The following is a 20,047-nucleotide window of genomic DNA, read 5'->3' as shown; positions in this document are numbered from 1 at the left end:
GGCAAAGGCTTTTGGGAAGCGAGTGCGTCGTGAGGCGAAAAGGGAGAGTTGACGCACCTTCCTCACTTCCATGAACTCGTACACCGACACGCGAAAAGTATGGACACGTATATGTAAACTAAAAGGACAACAGACACACAGCCTGCCCCTGGTTAGTACAACAGGGGACACACTGGAAGACCAGGCTAACACACTCGCACAACACTTCCAACATGTGTCCAGTTCAGCGCACTACACCAACACTTTCATAAAACACAAAACATCCTGTGAGAAGAAGTCCTTGCGAGACAGTAATAAGTCGAAGTCATCTTATAACACCCCCTTCTCACTGCATGAGCTGAAGATTGCACTTAGTACATGTAAACCTTCAGCTCCAGGCGCAGACAACATTACATACACTATGATTCAACACTTGCACACAGACACACTTGAAACCCTCCTTCACCTCTACAACAAAATATTTCTTTCGGGGCACCTCCCAAGGTCATGGAGGGAGGCCATCGTAGTGGCCTTTCTGAAAGAGGGGATGGACCCTTCCTCTCCTGCAAGTTATTGTCCCATCGCCCTCACAAGCTGCCTGTGTAAGCTGTTCGAGAAGATGATCAATAGGAGGCTCATGTACTTCTTAGAGTACAATGGTCTTCTCGACAGCTGCCAGGCTGGCTTCAGGGCTGGGAGATCCACCAACGATCAACTGGTTGCGTTGGAATCGCCCCCACAGGGGGCACCTTGTGTACTCAAGGTGTTTTGGTTAGTAGCGCCACCACGGTCCCGAGCTCTGCAGGGGTGCCTACTGCCGTAGGCACTTGGTGTCTTGCAACACCACGGACCCGAGCACATGTGGGTTGGACCCACCCACGCCCCGGCTGTGCGTGGCTTTGCCGTGTCTGAGGAAAAGGGCATCCTGGTGGTTGAGCCAACGCCAGGGTTGTTTTGGACCTTCATGGCCCCCTGACAGCGGCAACACACCACTTTGGCCCCTGCTTCTCACAGACGGTGCCCCCGGTCTGACCCGCCCTGGGGGGAATCAGCCAGTTGCCTTTTCCTGTCCTCCTCTTTATTCTTTCTCTTTCCTATCCTCTTTCTTAACTCTGTCCTGTCATCTCCTTCCTTCCTTGTTCTACATTTTTCTAGGTGGCAAGGGTTAACCTTGTGCAAAGATGTCAGCCTTGAGTCCAAGCATAAGGTTATAGTGGCAAGGTACGGTTAACGTGTGCTGCATAGTCACGTTCCCTTGTTGGGCTCGGTGGTGGGCGACCGGCCTTGCCACCGAATTCACTCGAAGTTTTATGGCTACATTTCCTACTCCGCTCAGAAAACCCGATCGGCCTCCTAAACGGGGTCGCACCGAAGCACTGAGAATCGAACCACCCCAGGCAACATTCAGTAAGTACCTTGTGGTACACTCAACCGACGACAAATCACCAATCACTGACCTGTCAGTGTTCTTCATTGCCAAGTGCATTGAGAACATTGTTGGGAAAGATTACAATGCCAAAAAGATGCCCTCCGGAGACCTACTTGTTGAGGTAATGCGAAAAAACCAAAGCGACAACCTTCTGAAGCAAGAAAAAATTGCCAACTTGGCTGTCACCGTCACGCCGCATCGCACTCTAAACACTGTCCAAGGTGTCATTTCTGACAAAGAACTCCTGCATGAGACAGACGCTGATCTCCTTGAGGGAATGCGAGACCAAGGTGTTGTTGGTGTTCGTAGAATTGTAATGAGAAGAGACGGGGCAGACATCAAGACGCGACACATCATTCTTACTTTCGCCAGCTCTACCCTGCCCGGGACAGTGAAGGCAGCTTTTATTAGCTGTCGTGTTCGCGCTTACATACCTAACCCGAGGCGATGCTTCAAGTGTCAGCATTACGGCCATGGAACACTAGCCTGCCGTGGCAAGCTCACCTGTCCTAAATGCGGCGAAAATGATCACACCTCTGAAGAATGCCGAAACACAATTCTGAAATGTCCGAACTGCAGTGGCGCACATGCTGCATACTCACAATCTTGCCCACCTTTCAAGAAAGAAAAGGAGATCATTCATATCAAAGTGACTGAAAACATAACTTTCCCCGAGGCACGCCAGAAGCACAAGTTGTTTTCGGCCACATCCTATGCAGACGCCGCCCGCCGGGGGTTGGGGCGACGCCTGGTTAGTACAGCGACACAGTGCAGCCTAGCTGATGTGTCGCTGTCGTTAAACCCCCTCTGAGCGGCCACCAGCTCCTCCTGCCTCCACAGCAGAGTCCCTGGTGGTTCCTGATCCTGCCGGGCTGCCACTCACAGCCCAGCGCCCCAACGCTACCCCTGTGGAGCCCGTGGAGGACGTGGCGACGGACGCTGTTGGACTGGTTCTGCTTCCAGTCCAGCTCCGTTCGCCCCCACAACACTCGAGGGCGTTGAGAGCACGAATTGTCGGGGCTCCACACAGACCTCGTCCCCTCCTGCACCGCAGGCTCCGACTGAGAAGGCTGAGGCCACCTCAGGGACCATTCCTCGAGGTTTTCGACGGAAGGGTACCAATTCGATAACACCTGAAGTGTCAGATGAGGATATGGACACTTTGGCATTTCAACCTGCACCTCAGGAACGAAATGAGCGCCGCAGCACTCTTGGCCGTGGGAAAAACCAGCTCCTCGCATCACAGGCCCTAAACAAGACTCACTGATCTGAAAAAAAAAAAAAAAAAAAACTTCGATTTATTATTTTTGACGCATAATTGCTGTTGAGAACATAGTTCAATGGAACTTTAGGGGTCTCATCAAAAACTTAGATGATGTATATGAACTCCTTTATAAACATCAATCTAGTATCGTTTGCCTCCAAGAGACACACCTCAATCACAAGCAAAGTAACTTTCTGAGGCAATACACTGTCTTTAGGAAAGATAGAGATGTCTTTGCTCATTCATCTGGCGGGGTTGCCATTGTGACCCGAAAATCGATCCCCTCCCAGTCCGTTAGACTGCTCACCAGCCTTGAGGCGGTTGCTGTCCACGTTATCATTTTCGGTCGGCTGATTACCATATGCTTTTTATACATTCCCCCGGATTATCGTCTGTCTACCTCAGAATTCGAGTCCCTGGTGGACGAGCTTCCGGAACCCTTCATCCTAGTCGGAGATTTAAATGCACACAACAAACTCTGGGGCTCTGGGAGAACCGATGCCCGTGGCCGTTTAATTGAACAGTTCTTGGTATCGTCTGGTGCGTGTCTGTTTAACAACAAACAACCAACATACTATAACACCACACATAACACGTACTCACACATAGACTTGGCAATAGGTTCTGCGTTTCTTCTTCCACTCATTGAGTGGCAGGTGGACAAAAACCCGTTAAGGAGTGACCACTTCCCAGTAATCTTGAAGTGCCTAGACAAAGACCCCTACCCTGCAACCTCAAATAAAAGGTTTAAAGAAACCGCTGCAGACTGGGAGAAATTTAAGCAGAAATCTCAACTCTCACACACCTCCATAGAACACTTGGGTATTGATGAAGCGTGTAGCCTTATCACAGCCCATATTCTTGATGCTGCAGAGAAATTCATTCCCCAGACTTCTGGTAGCAAAAGTAACCTAAGGCGACCCTGGTGGAATGAAGAATGTCGACAAGCGCGCCAGGCACAGAACAAGGCGTGGGGCATTCTTCGCAGATATCCAACTGCTGACAACCTTGTAGCATTCAAGCGTGCCAAAGCCATGGGAAGGCGCATTCGGCGTCAGGCCAAAAGCAATAGCTGGAGGTCCTTCTTAAGCTCCATAAATTCCTTCACAGATACGCGAAAGGTTTGGAATAGGATAAGAAAACTAAATGGACAAAGGACATATAACTTACCCCTTGTTAACACCACTGGTGACACCTTAGAGGACCAGGCAAATGCGCTGGCGCAACACTTTGAACACATCTCAAGCTCCTCACATTACACAAGCACATTTATGCACTACAAAAAGTCGGCTGAGCAGAAGTCCATACGTGACCACAAACAATCGAATGACTCCTATAACTGTCCATTCTCTCTTCACGAGCTCATGACTGCTTTGGCCGGCTGCAAGCCTTCTGCGCCAGGTGCAGATAACATTACGTACACCATGATCAAACACCTTCATACAGACACAATTCATACTCTCCTCTTTTTGTTTAACAAGATATGGCGCGTCGGGCACTTTCCTAAGACATGGAAACAGGCTGTGATTGTGCCATTGCTTAAACAGGGAAAGGATCCTTCCTGCGTTTCAAGTTATCGCCCCATTGCCTTGACCAGCTGCTTGTCATCTCATACCATGTGTGACATCAGGGCCACCCGATGACAGTGAGGGTGGTTCGGAGCGTTTTCATAACAGGTTTCAGGGACGTCACTGCCATCGCTGGAGCTAGGGTCATGTTATGATGCCCCCAGCACTGTCACACTTAAACATCATCATTGTTACCTCTCATCTTAATCATCCTCCCCTTTTAGAGTAAGGGCCCTTTACACCCATCTATACACTATTTTTTATCAAGTACATCACCATCATCGCTATGGTATTTTAGCAATAAACGTGAACAAATATTGTCTTGGCGCTCTTTGGCCTCAGACGCCCTTGCGCCAATAAAACGCACATAGTAGTAGTAGCGTTGGAATCGTATGTAAAAGATGCCTTTATCCATAATCAGTTTTGCATAACAGTCTTCTTTGATATGGAAAAGGCCTATGACACTGCCTGGCGGTATAGCATCTTGAGTGACCTCAAGTCGTTTGGTGTCTCCGGCAACATGCTGAACACCCCCGCTAGCTACATGTCAGAAAGGACATTTCGAGTGAGGGTTGGCAGTGCACTTTCCAATGTATATGTGCAGGAAAATGGCGTTCCTCAAGGCGGTGTCCTGAGCTGCACACTATTCATTGTTAAGATGAACTCGCTCCGGAAGGCATTGCCACCAACCATTTCCTGTTCTGTATATGTAGACGACGTCCAAATATCTTTTAAGTCGTGTAACTTCTCAATTTGTGAACGCCAAGTCCAGCTTAGGGTGAACAAACTTGCTGGCTGGGCGGACACAAACGGTTTTAAACTGAACCCTGTAAAAAGTTCTTGTGTTGTGTTCTCCCGGAAGCGCGGAATTCATGCGGACCCTGATATCTCTATTAATGGTGTAGTAATCCCTGTCAGAGGGGAACAGAAGTTTTTGGGAATAATATTCGACAGTAAACTCACATTTATCCCTCACTTGAAACACCTTAAACACAAATGCCTAAAAACAATAAACATTCTTAAAGTCCTGTTACACCAATCTTATGGTGCTGACAAGCAGCTCCTCCTGCGGCTTTATACTGCAGTGGTAGGATCTCGCTTGGATTATGGCAGTGTTGTTTATGGGTCCACGACGAAGACGGCGCTAAAAATGCTTGACCTAGTGCTTCATTTGGGGCTTCGTCTTGCCTGTGGTGCCTTTCGCACTAGCCCCGTTGAAAGCCTCTATGCAGAGTGTCACAAATGGTCCCTGTATTACCAGAGGACATACACTAACTTGTTGTATGCCTCTAAACTCATGTCTATGACAAATCATCCTTTTAATTCAATCATTCATGATGCGTCATCAGAGCAGCTTTTTGCAAATCGTCTATCTATTTCCATGCCGTTCCCTCTCAGAGTGAGAGCAGAAGCTTCTGAGCTGGCTGTGTCATTTTCACACATCGACAACACACCCATTACTGATTTTATTGCGCCGTGGCAACTCCGGGCAGTTTGTTGTGACTTGTCTTTTCTGCAATTTGACAAAAACGGCACCAAGGGTAGCCATTATTCAGCATTTCCTCTTCCTGAAGGAGAAGTATCAATGCGCAGAGTATTACTGCGACGCATCAAAGACAGCTACGGCTGTGTCTTGTGCTGCGCATGGGCCGAACCTCAACGTGTGTAAAAGAATGAACTCCCACAACAGCATTTTTACGGCTGAAGCACACGGCATTTTACTTGTTTTACATCACATCGTTCAACATCAAATTTCAAAGTCCATAGTGTTCACAGATTCTCTTAGTTGTACGTGCACTTTTGTCAAGAAAACGCTCAAAAAATTATGTAATCAATCTTGTTTTTAAGGCCCTTATGTCGGCATACGCCTCAAGTCTTGGAATAACAATATGTTGGGTTCCTGGCCACTGTGGAATAGCCGGGAATGAAACCGCAGATCAAATGGCCACTGCTGGTACACTCTTGAATACAGTGGACATAGCAACAGTGCCGTACACAGACATGAAGCCACACATTAGACACCAACTTCGCAACGCATGGCAAACACTGGAGTGAACAGACAGATAACAGGTTACACGTAATAAAACCACACTTGGGAGCATACACTACTGACTCACACAACAGACACATTGAAGTTACCTTAGCTAGGTTGTGGATAGGCCATACACATGTAACACACTCACACCTGCTCACTGGCTCTCCAAGACCCATGTGTAGCAGGTATGGGGAGGGCCTATCTGTAGTCCACATCTTAATTACATGCAAGGCACTCGACACAACAAGACATAGACACTTCAAGGAACTATACAGACAACACATTCCGCTACACCCTTCCTTGTTTTTGGGTGACAATGGCATCGTCTCTGTGCAACGCGTTTTTAAATATTTGTCTGATGTTAACTTTTTAAACCTCATATCCTATCATGCGTAATCAACACTGGCCCTATACACCAGCCATCTCCATTGGTTTTATTTTATTTTACTGTTATTCTGGCTTACACATTTTAGTAGCCACTGTTTTCTCTTGTATAATTTTGTTTGGCGCTCTTTGCCCCAGCTGGCCTTGCGCCAAAAAAACCCAACCATCATCGTGCGTGTGTGTGTGTGTGTGTGCGTGTGTGTGTGCGTGTGTGTGTGTGTGTGTGTGTGTGTGTGTGTGTGTGTGTGTGTGTGTGTGAAGAAATTTGTCAGTTACGAATTTCATATTCGCAGGCGTTTCTAGTATGTGTACAAAATCTATACCTTCAATTTTTTTGTGTATTTTTCCTGTGTAGAGCAACACCAATGCTTCTGCTTGTTTGTTTTTTGAAACAATTACCTTTGCAAAGGAAATTTATCCTTCTACATTTCGGTACCATACACTTATATGTTACATATTTTTGCAACGGGGAAAAATTATTTGCTACACTACCCAAAGTCACCGCTTTTCCTGTGGGCAGGAAAGCCTTAAGTGAGAAGGCTTTCTTTTTTCTTGATGCCATCAATGTCTGTGGAAAAGGCAAAGCCTGAAACATAGTAAACTCCCTAGCACAAAACACATGTACAGGCGTGGTCACGAGTGTGGGATCCTTTGGGAATAAGGTAGCGACAACTGTGATGGTGCAATGGTGGGGATGCTTACATGTATCTGGCTGTGCCCTCTCGTTTCAGGGATTTCAGTGGTGTTCCAACTGCGCTCGTCGAGGACTATGCAGTGCAGTGTTTCTAATATTTTCTGTCCACTTTTATCACTTTAGCTATATTTTTTCATTCTTTCTGCCCTATAACCGCAACGTATAAAGCAGGAATGTTGGGGTATGACGACGTAGTAAGGGGGGTTGTAATACATTCTGGTCTATGGACATTTAAAGTTGAACCGTGCTACCATGGCTTAATAGCTGAGAAAACGTAATAGTGAGGAACATATGAAGCGGGGTTCTGATCTTTTGTGTAATCAGTTGTGTGCGGGCATTATGCTAGTAGATACAGTGCCTCTTCACCAAAACCTCATGCAATGCTTTCAGCATGGCCTATCCTTCTTTCTTGGAAGGGTGTTCAGGCTTTCCAACTTTTTTTGCTAGAGCTAGCACATTCATTCGTTGAGGAAGATCTGAGTGCTTTTCCTAGTGGTGTGGTTTGAGCAATGCACGCACGTTGTGCAGCATTTCCCGTTCACTTAACACACATCAGTGGTTCGTTAGCTATGAAGTATGGTTGATGCGGAAGCTAATGGTTTAATGGGCTCTTTTCCTTTCAGATGTCGGAGACATTGAAAAGCACATGCCCGGCCTTCTCAAGGCAAGTAGCCTGCGCAGCCAGTTTATGCACTGTTGTACTACCACGCTACGCATGCACATCTTGTGGCGGCATAGATGTGACGAGCATAAAAGGAACGTGTGCCGCCTAACTTGAACCAAGCGCTAAATTTAGACAAGTTGAATTTTCTAGCAGCAAATTAATAATTATCTATGATAATGCAGAGCAGTTGAGCATATTCTTTATGCTGTGGTTATTCAAGGAAGTAGCTAAAATAAAACGTGGCCAACTTTTTTTTTTTTCTCTCTCTCTGGGAGTAAAATATCTAATAGGCCCCAAGTGCAGCAGTTTTTGTGGGAATTTCACGAGTGCTAAATATTTTTCACTGCTTTTAAATATGTTTTCACATCGGACACCGCCTTGTGGCATTTATGCTCACACAATTGCTGTTGGCAGTGGCGCCGTAATTTCGTATTACTTTCAACATTTTCTGCAGTTTCTTTGGAGTGACGTGAATTCTTTCCTCTTTGCCTAATTTATGCAGAAACATTGCTGTTTTGCACACTTTTGATCACTACAACTTTGTAAGGAAAATTTTGGCTGAATTTGCTCATTCAAAATTTTGTCACTTTGGCTGATTAATTAATGAAAATGTTAGAAGCATAGTGCAGTGCCACACACTACCTTGAATCATTTATTTCTTTTTCGCTGGAAAATTTGACCCTTGTAAAGACTTCCAGTAACGTTAAACACCCTGTTATGAAATAGATGGTTTGACGGAAACCCATCTGGTTAAGATGAAACATTACAGCAGGGGTGAGACAGCTGCACATATTGCACAGTTTTGATACAATTCCGTTTTCCTACTCCAGGCTGCTCCAAAAGCACAAAAATTGTGAAAATTGCACCAAACTGCTCTAAAACAGTCTTTCAAAAGCAAGGATTTCAACGCTCATGTCAGTTTCAGTGTCGAAAAAGGCAAAGTTGACAACATCGTTTTCCAAGCAGCCCAAGTGGTGCTGTTTTTTGTGGGGATGGGGTGATCAGATCTTGATGTCGCTAGGTCACCTGAACCCTGGTCTTGTGCCTTCCGGTCACCTCCCTTATCGTTGCTCACTCGCAAATGCACAAACCCCAGAAAAAGAAAGGCTGTGAAACAAAGCAAACGATAGCTTCTAAAGCATGAATGGCTCTCCAGCTGCATTTGCTGAACCGGCCTTCTCATTTGGGCATCGCTATGGCAGCAACAAGCATCATCATCATCATCATTGTTATTCTACGTGCCCACCAACAGCCAGTGGCCTTAAGCGGTGGTGCTCAGGATGAAACACAAAATTTAATGCAAACACAAGCAATTTCAATATGTAGCTTGAAACGAGGAAAAATAAATAGAAGAAAGAAAAATGCGATCAGTGCACTTCAGTCAAAGCAAGCTTAAACAAATGCAAATTGTTGTTAAAAATATCAAGGTGACTTGCCTTTTCATTGTACAGTCTAAACAATCTTTGCATAGAACAAGTAGAACTGATTCGAAATAAAATAAATTCACAAAAAGACTTGCCGGGAACTCTCATCTCAATTGATGACGTAAGGTCTTCACAATCAATGATGCTGTGTAAAGACTTAAACAAAAAAAGCAAATCCGCACCTAGCCTCTTTTTAGACAATTTAGCCAATTGCAATTTCTCCAACATGTTTTCATACTGATAGTAAACTCTGCGATCGAAATGCCTGTCGTATACAATTTTAATAAAATACTAAAACTTTTTTTTTACATTTTCAAGTTTAGCGCTACTTGTTATGCCCAACCTATTCCAAGCAACAGACACAAAAGGAAGTTTTGGGATCACCATAGTTAAAAATATTCGAACAACACACTAAGGATTAGAAAATGGTCTCATAATTCGCGAAACAATTCCCAAGAGGCTGTAGGCTTTGTTCACAACAGAATCAACATGCGAACGAAAATGCAGTTCTGAATCTACAACAATGCGACTTTCTTTAACCCGTTTGAGCACTGTTTCATTTAGTGTGTAATCATGTAGCACAGCAAGACTTTTTTTAGTGAAAGTCATTAGATAAGTTTTGTTGACATTAATCAGCAGCTTATTTTCAGTACACCAATTAACTATAGTTAATTAAGATGCCAGATTGAAGTAGGATGCAGTCATCATGCGTGCTAATTTCTCAAAACAATTTGATATCATCTGCATACAAAAAGGTGCGGAAATTTTCAACACAGCACGTAATATCGTTAATAAATACATTAAACAAGAGAGGGCCCAAAATAGATCCTTGTGGAATGCCAGAATTAGAAATAAAAGGCTTGGACAGCACCCCATTAACGCGCACGGAATTACTTCTACCGGACAAATAATCCATAATGAAAATACAAAGTTGATTGCACACGCCATACGCTCCTAACTTTTCAACCAGTCTCTGGTGGTCAACTAAGTCAACGCTTTGGACAGGTCAAGGTACACGGCATCAACCTGACCACAATTCTCAATATAATGACTTGTGTACTCCAAAAATGTCATTATATTAGTTTCTACGGATCGGCCTTTATAGAACCCATGTTGTACATTCCCGATCTGACGTTTAAAAAAGAAGCATAGGTGATGAAACAGGGCGATTTCAAAAACTTTTGCAAAAGGGCTGTGCAAAGTTATAGGTTGGTATTTAGTGATGTCACATGAACCACCAGATTTAAATACAGGAACAATTACGTCGTTTTTTAGCAACTCGGGAAAAATTCAGTTTGAAAGAGAAACGGTGAAGATATGATAAATAGATATGAGCATGGCCACTTCACCCATGAGCTGGACGCAGCAGCTGCTTCGCCCATGGGCAAAGTGGCTGCTGTGCATAGTTCAAGTGCTTCGTCGATCTTTTCCCTACTTTCAGTTTATGATACATGGTCAATTGGATTCCCGTTTAGCCATTTTATCTGTTGTGGTACTGAACAGTGATGCTAAAGCGGGGATAATGCTTGAGAAGGTGTGCCAGATCATAAGAAGTTGCACAGCTTTAAATACTAAGTCCATTGAAAACAATGTGGTGCCGACTTTGCCGTGGCTCGTGCTTGAATGTGAAAAGCGCTGCTTACGTCTGCAATCAGGGTTCGTGAAGTGAACCTTTAGACTCATTGCAGTGTTAAATGTTCGGCTGTTGCTGTGTTTGACAGCAGGCTCTCAATCCTCGAGACTTGAACAATCAACATGCCAGAAGTGGCGGCATGCGCTGCATCATCGCGACGTGTTCAGGCATACGCACCTAATAGCAGGAATGGTCCCACGAGGAATAATATTTGATGTATGTGAAGTGAAATTTAGTGCCGAAAGTGAGGTGGGTAAACAAACTAACGTTATTCACATTATGAATGGGGTGAACGGGCGCCTTGGGGATTGAAAAGGTGCAACGACCGCCACCTCGCCTTGTGCAACTTTTGCTGTGACAGTCATTTGAACAATGCATTCAAGAATTACAAAAATAATTTTGGCATCCAATTGGTAAGAAAAAATACACACCTTGCAATTGCAGTGTTTTTAATTTGAAATCGTTTATTGCATTTTACGTTGTCTATGCATATAGCCTCAATACAATTTAAGAAGTTTGCAAGAAAGTAATGCAGTTCGTACCCTGTGATACTCTAGTGAAAACACTTTCTCTAAACGTTATTTCAGTGTTACGTTATTCCAAACTGATTCGAAAGGGTACTTCTCCCCCAAAGTCGCCACGAATTGGATTTTTTTAAAGCTTAGGGGGACACGTTAAAAGTTGTGACCTGCTCCGTATCAAGTTTCTTCTGCTCCGAAATCGAAATTTTGCGTCTCCAAAAACTGCTCCCGAATCTGTATGGGCTGTCTCACCCCTGTTGCAGTAAACAAAGCTTTGTAAAAAAATTTAATATCTAAAACAAACAAGACTTTTCTGATTCACTATGGGAGCCGTGTGCACAGTGGGGCAAAGAGAGTTCAAGCTTGCTTATATACACTTCAGTGCATGACGTAAGCACCACGTGTATGACCAGGGGAGGGTTCCTTCATTTCATTTCGGTGTGTGACGTGCCACTTGTATCCGCCAAATTCCAAATAAAAGGCCCTTTTTTTTTTTTCTAGCCATAATCATTAAGCCTGTGCAGTCAATCTTGCGATCTGTAGCACCCGCGTGGTCTGCAAGAGCATTTGATGCTGTTCTTTTCTTTTGGGCGTTATTTTGATGCGGCCTCAGCCTCTGTCTGAAGTTGCTAGATTCATTGGTATAGGTGTAGTCACAGTCTGCGCGGGGTAGTTGTTGACTACGCCTCGTAATGATTCTTCTGGAAGTCTATCCTTGCCCATGAGCTTGTGTGAATTGGTCGGCCAAACAGAATCAGAAAAAAGATGTTTCATAGCATTAAAAAAAATGACATGGGATAGCTAGTTGTTAAGAGGTCTCTTCGTACCTGATTCAAGTTGGTGCAAACGGGAATCGCCTTGGTGCAAATGTGGGTCACTTGGTTCAAGGAGGCAGCATCAGTCCCCGTTATACGTAGTGTGGGTTTAGCACTAATTGTCATAATTAGCCTTAGCTTAAACGCTATGATAGCTGCAGTGCCTGCAAGATCTATGCAGGGAAGGGTTTTTTTTTTTTACTATTTTTTCACCCCTTAATAACTATATGCCAAATACCTCCGATGCCTGTGCAGATTGTGCTTTTCAAAAGTCCAGTGTAAAAGCTCTTCATACTATTTTTCACCCCTTAACTCTTACGTTACCGCGGGAAATTGGCTAATTTTTAAGGGTATAACAAAACATTTTTTTGCGTTGTACATATTGGTTAGGCACACATTGCAGTGACATAAAATGCAGATTATTCCACGCGCTTTCCAACGACACCACTTTTAATAATGTTTTCCTAAATAACGATTGCGAAAAAAATTATTGAATTCGAAATTTCTGTCCACGCGTCGAAGAAAATAAGAAAAACCTAAGTTGTGTACAATAAACCACCAGTAGTAGAAAAAATTGAGAATATAAATTTTGTAGGTAGACATTTAAAAAACCCGTCCTAGAAAAAAAATTGAGTTGCGCAGTACAATTTGTGAGATATAAAAGAAAATGTTAGCCCGCGTGGTGCCCGTGCCATGTAGTGAAGGCCAGCCACTATTTCAAATTTTGCTATTTTGGATGGTTCTCTAGAAGAAATCTGGTGGTTTGACATTATTAAAGGCCCAAATTAGCCTCCACGTGATGTAAAAACACCTTGTCAATGATTATGACCGGCACAATATTGAAGGCAAGCAAGCGATGTGAAAAAATCCGCTTGGAGTTGAGAACCAAACTCTTTGGTGGATGTTTGTTGACGTTCTGATGACCACTTATCAGTCAGAACTTTCATTTGCGGTTTATTATCATGTTCTGACCCACTATGGTAGCCTTGCTTGCAGGAATAAGGTACGATGCGCTAGAATCATGCCCAGCAAGCTTTCACCACCAAGCCGCCATCGGCTGTGAAACGAGTTCAGCACTCGAGCCTACTATACATTGCAGCGCCACCTAACAATTTCGAAGAGAAACAAATACAAGGCTGTTGGAGACTCTTTCAAAATAGACAGTACTACTAAGAAGCGACACTAGACCTCCGGAAATACCCTCGTATGAAACCGAAACTGGCCGGTAAACAGCTGGTGGTGTTCAAGGCTGATTGGAAGCGTTCTTCTCGTCTGAACTGACACCCGAAGACTTGGTGTTATCGTTTGACTTTCAACGGAAGTCACTTATCACAGAAGCAAGGCGTAGATGAAGTGGAAGCGCGAGCGGCATGCTTGTTTGAGGAGCAGTAGCGGGCAACGCAGGCGCCTTGGCAAATGAGCTTGTAGTTGGGTAACTGCGTAGTATCGCCAAATATGAATTTTGCAATGCAAAAACGAAACCGAAACTTCTGGAAACTGGTTGAAAATGGCAGGCACACTTGCTAGACATGCGGGGGACCATCAGAAATAAGCTTTGGGAGAATAAAGCTGCCCTTTGTCCGAACCAAAGATCATTAGTGAATAGCTGGGGCCATTTTCAAGTAATTACCACCTCTCAACTCTGTCGGACTACAAAGCTGACCACATTATTTGGTATTTGACTTGCCGGCAGCCTTTTGACAAAAAACATCTTATGGTAATGCAGCCTAGCGACGATCTGCATGCTTTTTTCTCAAGGGCAGCAGCCATGCCCCCTTCCTCAAAAACACACGCACAGCAGCTCGCAAAAAACGCCGTCCAAAATCTCAGTGTCACCGGAGCGGGAAAATTTAAACTGATTCTAAAAGGGCAGTGCCTAGACTAACCACTGACTGCATTAGGTGCACGAGAAATGACTACAACATGTTGGAATAGGCAATATATTGAATAGGCGTGGTAACGAAAGAGTTAACTATATGGCAAATACCTCTGATGCCTGTGCAGATTGTGCTTTTCAAAAGTGCAGTGCATGCATTATTGTTTACAGTTGAACCCCTTTATAAGAGACACGTACCGGGGAGCAGTTTCTGTCTCTTATACGAGATGCCTCTTATAAGCAGGGAACCATGTTTTCACTTACTAATCAGACCCTAGTTCAATGTTAATGTGCTGCTAGTATTCTTTTTTTTTTCGTTCTCAATGTATCCTGCCCCCTATGTAATACCCTCCTAGTGAGGGCCTTTAGGGGTATTTTTGAATAAATAAAATAAATAAAAATGTGGGCACCGCATGACTAAAATAAGCTCAAAAGAACGCTACAGCATGTTGCAAAAGATTCATTCTAATTTATGTTTGGCCCCCAGAATTTATGAAACAGTTCTCAATCTTTGTATGCTTCATGCCTATATTTACACAGTCTTTTACAACCGATTATACAACCTTTTTTTTCCTTTCACTGTTTGTGGAAGATGAATCGTAGACGTTGAGTTCACAAGCCTGATGAATAGCCGGAGTGCACAGCTTCTTCCGCTGTGTGCTCAGGCTATTCATTACGCTTGCAGGACTCAACATCTGCGATGCTTCTTGATTGAGAGCTACGCGAGTGGGAGAGCCTGCATGTGCGGTTGCGCTCCAATGGGTGGCAGTAAGCTTTAACCACTTCTGTTAGTTGCATTTCCATTGGCAGGGCTTCTCATCGTCATTTCATAGCTGACTGTACCACTGTGTGTTTGCTGAATAGTGACTGCAGGCGTCTGTCATCCCCCTGTGTTTCCACAATGGAAGCAACTGCAATTAGGGACTGGTGGCACTGCATCTGAAGCTAAAATGTCTGTTACAAGCGAGATTATTGATTAAAGTTCAAGGACATCATGTCCTTTATAACCAACTATCTTCTACATCCGATGTCTGTTATAAAAGAGGTCAATTTAATGGAAAAAATAAGGCAGCCAACCATGTGGGTGAATAGTGTCTCTTATACGCATTTGTCTCTTACATGCATGTCTCTTATAACGAGGTTGAACTGTATAATGATAGGAATGTACCCGTGAAGCTAATTATGTGGTGAAAAAAAATTCTTCCCCCCATTGCAGTGCTCGGCATACTGCACTTCAGTGCATAATAGCTTATCTGTTTTGTTACAGGCCACCAATGAATGGTTCCGAATCTACAAAATTCCCGATGGCAAGCCAGAGAACCAGTTTGCATTTAATGGTGAAGCCAAGAACAGGGTATGTTACAAAGGTTTCACCATAATGTTTGAACTGTTGTGTGCTTACACCTATCTGCTGTCTCCTGGATGGAAAAGGTTGAACTGGGAATGCGTACCATGTAGTAGCCATTAATTTTTTTCAGCGGATTTTTTTAGGCCACACGTCAGGTGTCTTGGGAGAAGTTGTGCTGTAAAAAACTGCTCCATGTTGCAGAAGTAACGTTTTATGCGAGTAAAAGTGGATTGGAAAAAAATCATTGCGCAACAAATTTTGTTAAAACTTGTGAAACTTAACGGCAGCTTCTTCACTTGGTGGGGGCACTTGACTGTGATCTGCCACGTGCCGTAAATTTTTGAATGTTGCATCTGCCCACTCGCACAGCTTATTCTCGTTCTGAGACCGCTTCAAATTCTAAAACGATACTGTCAATGCATCCACAGTTTTTCCTGGTAGAACGCGAAGCTGCCCGGGTAGATAGAGTGACAAGCACTGTCTGCAATTTTAAGGGGTGGATTAGGATCAGATCTAGAACAAAGACAAGCGCGATGCTTTCTATTTTACCTTCCTGAATATCCCCGCGTATGGAGGGCTACCTGATCTGGAAGTGACCATCGTCCTAAATACCTGAGAGGCTAAACAAGATATCTGAGAGGCTAAACTAGATAGGTGAAACCATGCTAGAAAGGCTCTTGGGGCACAAGCAGCGCTCCCTGGTGTACTACTAGACCTGAACCTCCTGTAACTCAACCATGTAACTCCCAGCCCCAAGCCTGGTTGTCTGATACGTTGAGGTCCTTCCAACTAAAAAAAAAAAAAATGTGCCCGCTAGGTATGGGGACGGTGATGTGGCTATGCCCTTTGCAGTGGGTCGCCGCTGCGTGGAAATGCGATGTAGCCAATAAAAAACAAACGAAAGAAAAAAAACCAGGTATCTTGTTGCAAAGGTGATTATGATGATGATGATTGCTATTGGTCTCCCCTTTGAAGCGGGGTGATGACATGTCATCTTACCAAAAAGGACTAATATAATCATGTTTTACACTTTTGGTTTAATACTAGTGCTGCTTAGGGCAGGCACTAAAGCTTATTAGGCACGAAATACTTTTTTTTTTTCCCTGTTACAGGTGGTAACTGTTCTAGGCAATATTCCCCTCTCTGCTTTTCGTCCACCAGCATTCTAATCTTCTTTTCGTCCCCTCGACAGCCTCGAAGTTAACTTCCTCTGTGATACCCTTAAATCCTAGGGCTTCTGGAAGCCCAATATTCCCTTCATGTAGATTTAGATGGATACCCTCACATTCTAACACTATGTGCCGCATAGTTTCTGTTTCTTTTCCGCAGACCACGCCTACCCCATCATTTTGTGAATACTTCCCCACAAAACTCTTAGTTCGCAGGCAATCTGCTCTAGCCTCAAAAAGCAAAGCACTGCCCTGGGAATTATCGTAGAAATTTTCCTTTCTGATGTTCAATTTCTCAGCCCTGTACATCTCTAACGACATTTTAGCTTCCATTTTTTCCCTCCATTTATTCGTTTCAATCTGCCTTGCCTCTTTTTTGGTTACCTTGGCTGTTTTGGATTCTCCACTGTTCTTTCCGTATTTCATCGTTAGCCTTCGTCTTTCTTAACCACTGCGTGTCCACGGTTTTCAAGTATAGGTACCTAGAAACCTTAGCTGCCCACCTTCGTTGGTCCATTGCCCTCAACCTCATCTCAAAGCATATTTTACTCTGAGCTTCTCTAACTTCAAACGACGCCCAGCCCATATCTCCCTGAACTGCTTCGTTAGTTGTTTTTCCATGCGCACCTAAGGCCAAACGTCCTACCGTTCTCTGGTTCAAGGCCTGATAGAACGTCTGATTTTAAGCAGAGTACAGCATTCGCAAACGTGAGACCCGGAACCATTACTCCTTTCCACATTCCTCTTACTACTTCATATTTGTTATACCCCCACAGAGCTCTATGCTTCATTATAGCTGCATTTCGCTTTCCCTTAGCCTTAAGTTGCTCCTCGTGACTTCTTAAGTAGTTATCCCCTTCGTTTATCCACACTCCCGAATATTTATATTCCTTCACTCTAGGTAATTCGCCTTGCTGGGTAGACACTACATCAGTGGTAGCGTCATTGAAAACCATTATTCCTGATTTTTCTGCACTGAAATCTAACCCGAGGTCGGTGGCTTCCTGGCCGCTAATATTTAATAGCCGCTGCATATCGGCTTGGTTATCAGCTAAAAGAACAATGTCGTCTGCGTATAACATTCCCGGAATATGCTGTTGTACCACTTCGCCTTACAGCATATGGTTTAGGCTAAACCCTACTTGACTTTCTTCCAGTTTCTTTTCTAACCCTGCCATATAAAGCATAAACAGTAATGGGCTCAAAGGGCATCCCTGTTTCAGTCCTCGATGGATGTTGACCTGCTGGGTGCATTTCTGTCCTTCCCAAGTAAGGTGTACTCTATTGTCTTTATAGATTGCTGTAAGGAACTACTAACTCGTCATCTAATCCCTGGAGTTTCAGCGTTCTCCACAGCCGTTCTCTGTTTACGTTGTCATACGCCCCTTTAATGTCCAAGAACGTAATCCATAGTGGTCTATTCTGTGCTCTCGCAATTTCAATGCATTGCGTTGTCTCGAACAAATTGTCATCCAGTCGCCTGTCTTGTCTAAATCCATTCTGCAGGTCCCCACGTATTTCATTTTCTTCCATCCATGCTTGAATTTCTGATTTTATCGCCTGCATTACGAATCTATACACCACTGACGTTACTGTGAGTGGTCTGTATGAATCAATACTGGCTTTGTCTCCTCTGCCTTTATATATTAAATTCATCCTACTTTCTAACATGTCCTCTGGTATTTGTTTGGTTTCTATCACCTTATCTATTGCCCTCATAAACGATTCCTCACTTTTAGGTCCAAGCAGGTTTATCAGTTGCATTGGTATTCCGTCTGGGCCCACTGCTGTCTGGGGGGAAACCTTTTGCTCTGCTTTTTTCCAATCAAGGTTGCTCAAACTTATTTCCCTTTCCGAAGTTTTCTGCGGCGCTGATGTTATCGGTGCAGGCTTCCCTATCACTATTGCCCTAAACTTCTCACTAACCACTCGATGAATATGCGCCAACGCGTGCTGTCCTTCTAAATGTTCCCCCTTTTCATCAATCAGGAAGTTTTGATGGTTATCGTTTTTTGAGCTTAGTGATTTTACATGGCTCCAAAACTTCTTGGATGCGCTTTTGTCCTTCTTCCGTATTTCTGCCATCCATTGTTCGCTTTTCTGCTTGATCTTTGCTTGCACCATTTTCTGCACTTCTAGTTTTTTCCCACGGTAAATATCCCATTTCTCCTTCACTACCTCGGGTTCCATACCAGTTCTTTTTGCTTCTCTATGTTCTCTCGACGCCTTTCTTCGCTGGTCAATAGCCTCTTTTATTTCCTTATTCCACCAGCTTCTCGGCTTTCTCTTCCCTTTGCATCGGTTTCGTTGCTTTGCTTCATTCATCTTACCCTTTATGAACGCAATCATTTCGTCGTAATCCCAATTTTTGCCTGGGTATTTATTGATTTCATCTTCCAATCTATCAGCGATGATCTTTAACTGCTCATTATTCAAATTAGTTCCTCCTATTGTACCTATTTCTACATTTGTCCGGGTTGCGCCTCCAAAGTGCAAGCTAAACCGCTTGTGGTCGCTTCCTAAGCTGTCTGTTCCATTTTCATCTATCCTCATTTCCCGCAGCTTTCCGTATACTGTCTCGGACACTAAATTGTAGTCTATGCTGGACCCCGCACGGGGCACCTTGAGTAATCTTGGTGACGGTGAGTGGCGACACCGCGTACCCCGAGCCCCCCATACTTAAGCTGTCACCTACCGTGGCTAGAGGTTGAAAGGTGAAGGGTTAGAAGCCGTGAACGGTGGCCGTCGGAGCCTTGGTCAAGCTCCGGCCGATGGGCTCCCTGCCTGTCTACCAGGCAGGGAGCTCCGGGACCTCTTTGACTACCAGGGTAAGGTCAAAGGAGAAAGTACCCTCGTCTCCCTGCTTTTATACTATGCCATATGGTATCTTCAAAACCCCCCCCCCCCAACCGTGATCGGCCCCCTAAAAGGGGCCGCACCGAAGTATCTTTTCCTTCTTTGCCTTCTATCTCGCTCCCAAAGCCAGATAACTACCCTCATTTTTTGATCATTGAATCTGTGGACAAATCGAAGCCGGTTTCCTCTCAATCTGTATTTCTTGTTTCTAAATACCTTGAAGGTATCATCGGCAAAACATATGACGCCAAAAAGCTCAGAACTGGTGAAGTGCTAGTTGAAGTTAAAACTCAGCAGCAATCCACAATCCTCCTGAAACAAACCCGCATGGCAGATCTGGAGATCAGGGTCACACCCCACCGCAGCCTCAACAGTTGTCAAGGTGTGA

At 44.2% G+C, this 20,047-nt stretch overlaps 1 protein-coding gene across 4 annotated transcripts in view; it reads left to right on the top strand.

The window, feature by feature from the left end:
• LOC144142222 (uncharacterized) overlaps positions 1 to 20,047 on the top strand; it is a 119,568-nt gene that overhangs the window by 36,331 nt on the left and 63,190 nt on the right. For all 4 annotated transcript variants that reach the window (XM_077673595.1, XM_077673590.1, XM_077673602.1 and 1 more), the window contains exons 7-8: positions 7,977 to 8,017; positions 15,554 to 15,640. In XM_077673595.1, the coding sequence (XP_077529721.1) occupies positions 7,977 to 8,017; positions 15,554 to 15,640 (128 nt within the window). The remainder of the gene's footprint in view (positions 1 to 7,976; positions 8,018 to 15,553; positions 15,641 to 20,047) is intronic.

Source organism: Haemaphysalis longicornis, unplaced genomic scaffold (genome assembly GCF_048455015.1).
Source record: "Haemaphysalis longicornis isolate Haplotype H1 unplaced genomic scaffold, Haemaphysalis longicornis Haplotype H1 scaffold_1, whole genome shotgun sequence".
Classification (NCBI taxonomy): Eukaryota; Metazoa; Arthropoda; class Arachnida; order Ixodida; family Ixodidae; genus Haemaphysalis; species Haemaphysalis longicornis.
The sequence above is the reverse complement of the archived record's forward strand: the minus strand, read 5'-3'. Positions and strand labels throughout refer to the sequence as shown.